This window comes from Melanerpes formicivorus, unplaced genomic scaffold (assembly GCF_026170545.1).
Source record: "Melanerpes formicivorus ecotype bairdi unplaced genomic scaffold, bMelFor1.0.p_v2 SCAF_178, whole genome shotgun sequence".
In the NCBI taxonomy this organism is placed as follows: domain Eukaryota; kingdom Metazoa; phylum Chordata; class Aves; order Piciformes; family Picidae; genus Melanerpes; species Melanerpes formicivorus.
This window is the reverse complement of record NW_027142530.1, coordinates 37395-41209: the sequence shown is the minus strand read 5'-3', so window position 1 is coordinate 41209 and position 3815 is coordinate 37395. Positions and strand designations below refer to the sequence as shown.

At 53.5% G+C, this 3815-nt stretch overlaps 1 protein-coding gene across 1 annotated transcript; it reads left to right on the top strand.

The window, feature by feature from the left end:
• The first annotated feature begins 712 nt into the window (after positions 1 to 712).
• LOC137457405 (zinc finger protein 135-like) lies at positions 713 to 2866 on the top strand. The gene is made up of 2 exons (XM_068169300.1): positions 713 to 753; positions 1204 to 2866. Exon 2 carries the CDS (start codon positions 1205 to 1207, stop codon positions 2483 to 2485), a length of 1281 nt encoding a protein of 426 aa, XP_068025401.1. The 5' UTR covers positions 713 to 753; position 1204; the 3' UTR covers positions 2486 to 2866.
• Positions 2867 to 3815: the final 949 nt, after the last annotated feature.

Here is a 3815-nt window from a genome sequence, read left to right as displayed (position 1 = left end):
AGCCCCACGTTGGAGGCGCCAAAAATTGTAGTGGTTTGAGCCTTAACTGAGAGTTAAAAGCTCAAATGGGGAAAAGGCTGAGAATCTCTTCCCCACTTCCCCCCCACCTCCTCCCTCCAAACAGGGAGAGGAGGGAAAAAAAAGGTAAGGAGCAAATCCACTAATCAACAATCTGGAGTCAGCTTGGAAGTAGGCAAATAATTTTTTTTCTTCAAATATATATATATATAGCAATAACAGGGAATAAGGTTCACAAGGGCAAGGAACAAGAATGGATGGGAGGGGAATAGAAAAAAAATAATAGAAAACCAGTCTGTCTCTGAAGAGGCGCAGAGGCAGCAGGGAGAAGGATCAGGTCCAGCCACGTGGCTGAGGATCAGGGGAGCAGCTGCAGTAGCTCTCATCCAGCAGAGGCAGGAGCCAAAAAGGAGATCCAACAGCTATGAGGTCCTGCTTTTTATACCCTTGCTGGGCAGGGAGGGGGGAGTGGAACAGACTCAGCTTTCCCAGGGGGGAGACGCCCTTCAGGGAGTGTAAAGTACCCACAAGCCCTCCACCCTGCTTTCTTCTTTTGTTTTCAGAAAAAGGTGTTAACCCACCACAGGGGCAACAGCAGGACCCCAGCTCCCAGCATCCCAGAGTCCCAGGGCACCTCCCAGCCTCTTCCGCCTCCTCCTGCCCACTACATTTCACCACTCCAGGGGCTGAGGCACATCAGCTGTTGGAATTTGGAAACTCCCCAGGCTTGTGGGGGTCAGTTGTGTGCAGGAGATGATGTTTGGGGTTGGGATTTGGAGGGTGGTGGGAGAAGGTTGGAGGTGGTTTGGTCTTTGTGGGTCAGTGCTGCTGTCTCCATTGCCTGAGCCAGGAGAGATCAAAGGACAGGGCCTGGGCCAGGAACCATGCTGCCAATGCCACCAGGCTTGAGGAGAGCAGGACAAGACCACTTGTAAGCCCCAGGGTACTTCAGGGCACTGATCACAGGAACCTGGGTTCTCAGCACAGGTATTAGAGGTCTGTGCCCACACTGTGGCAGAAACTGTAAGTTTGAGGTCCCCTCTGCATTCTCTCCTCCAGCTGGGTGTTGGGAGGTGTTGGGAGTCAGGGATTGTCATGATCCAGGTAAGATCTGAAGGTTTGAGGTCCTGGGCTCAGGTGCTTCCATCATCCCTATTGCAGAGCTGTGATTCCTCCCTCCCACAGTATGGCCTCACAGAAGGATCCAGACAAGAGTTGGGAGGAGAAGCAGCACCCAGAGATCAAGTTGGAGAAGCCAATATGCAGTCCCAAGGGAGAGGAGGATGAGGAGGAAAAAGAGGACAAGATGGAGGATGATGCTGAGAATGACAACTATGAAGAGGAGGATAATGATGATGGTGAAGGTGACCAGAATGAGGGGGAGGAATGTGTGGAGGAGGATGAAGCCAGAGCAGGTCCCTCAGTGTCACCCAAAGAGCTGAATCAGTGCCTTGAGTGTGGGCAGAGCTTCCCAGGTGGCTCAGAGCTAGCGAAGCACCACTGCCCGCAGCCTGGCTCCCGGCCCTTCGTTTGTGGTGACTGTGGCAAGAGGTTCTGCTGCAACTCGGATCTCATGCAGCACCTCCGCACCCACACTGGAGAGAAACCGGTCACCTGCGCTGACTGCGGACAGCGCTTCACCCGGCGGTCCAGCCTCACCCGGCACCGCCGCACCCACACTGGAGAGAAGCCCTTCTCTTGTGACCGCTGTGGCAAGCGCTTCAGGCAGATCTTTACTCTTAGGCAACACCACCTCACCCACACCAGGGAGAAGGCCTTCACCTGCAGGGACTGCGGCAAAAGCTTCAAACAGAGCGCCACTCTCACCATCCATCGCCGCATCCACACTGGAGAGCATCTGTTCCCCTGTGCTGAGTGCGGCAAGAACTTCACCACGAGTACCACATTAATCCAGCACCGACTCATCCATAATGGTGAGAAACCTTACAGCTGTACGGACTGCGGCAAGAGCTTCACCCAGAGGGGACACCTCACAGAGTACCGTCGTGTGCACGCCGGCGAAAAGTCTTTCAGCTGTGCTGAGTGCGGCAAGGCATTCCGACATTGGGGCACTCTCATTCAGCACCACCGCACCCACACTGGTGAGAAGCCGTTCACCTGTGCTGACTGTGGCAAGAGCTTCAGCCAGAGGGGCACGCTCATTGATCACCGCCGCACCCACACTGGAGAGAAGCCGTTCACCTGTCCTGACTGTGGCAAGAGCTTTAGAAACAGGAGCAATCTCATTGTTCACCGCCGCACCCACACTGGTGAGAAGCCCTACACCTGTGCAGATTGTGGCAAGAGCTTCCGCCACCAGGGCACGCTCGTTGGTCACCGCTGCACCCATATTGGTGAGAAGCCGTTCACCTGTGGTCACTGTGGGAAGAGCTTCAGCAAGAGGAGCTCTCTCATTTGCCACTGCCGCACCCACACCTGTGAGAAACCTTTCAGTTTTGCGGAGTGAGGTATGAGCTTCACCCAGAAGGGGCACCTCAACAAGCACCGCTGCACCCACAACTGAGAGCAGCCTGCACTGGAGGGGAGGCATAAATCCACCTAGAATCTGTTGGGTAATCGTGACCCCTCTGAGAGGGCCTTTCCAGCACCAAAATCATCCCTTTTTCCTTTGCAATTCTCAGGGACTGGGGATACCAGCAGCAACCAACACCTTCTGCCCTTCTGAACACCAATTATTGCTAATGAGAACAGCTACAGTCCTGAGTCAGCACAGCTGGAGCTCCCAGTGGAGATGGGCAGGGCTTTGCCACGGTCTGTCTGGTTCTTCCCTTATGCTTTGTGTCTCCCTGGGGTAAGAAATCCTCTGTCCGTTGACCAATTGTCTCAATAAAACCCAAAAGTTACCCAAATCCTGTCTGTTTGCTTTTATTTCAGATATCCCTGCCTCAATGCCTGAATTTTGGGGGCATTTGCTGCCAAGGGATGGGGTGGAGCTGTGTGCCCAGTTCAGGGAGGGGAAAATGAGGTTCTCAGAGGAGTCTTGAGGAGCATCTCAGAGGCATTCTGCAGGGGCTTTCAGGTGATCTTACATGTTTGGGATTTGGATGGTCCTAGGACTGACTCCTGGGATCTTTGGAGGGTGTAGGAGGAAGCTGATGGAGATCTTTGGAAGAACTCAGAAAGCTTCTGTTAGCTTTCCACTCTGGGGCTGGAACAGGTTGAAGAGCTGAGAAGAGGTTAAGCTGCCTCTTCCCCCCCAAAACAGAAGAGAGGGAAAAATAACAGACACAGGAACCAAAAAAACCTCTGGGTTGAGATAAGGACTTGAGATAAGACCAAAAGAGTTGAATCCAAAGGAGATCCCATAATGCACACTGACCTGAGGCTGTTTGCAGAAAGAAGCACAGCAGTGAGCAGCAGCAGCCAGGAGTTAAATCCCTTCAGCCCTCCCCCTCAGCAAAGAGCCAGCACCTGAGAGCCAGCACCCAACAGCAGCAAACAGAACAGGAAGCCTCTCATGTTGCCATCTGAACTTCAAGCCCTGTAGTACTTTGCTCCAGCCAGCACTGTCCCTGGGAAGGTAGCATGAGGCAGGATGGAGTAATGGCAGCAAATTTTCAACTTAACCTTTGATATTCCCAAGCCCTCATTCTGTGCCATCTGCACCATGCCCAGCAGCGATCAGCAGCACACCCCAGGCACTGTCCATTCTCACTCCACAGGAGGTTGCTTTGCAGTACCCAGAGGGCTGCTCACTGCAGGTGCTCTGCAGCTCCACTCTGTTTCAGCCCAGTCTGGATCAGTCCATGCCCAGTCCAAATGCTGCAAATGTTGGA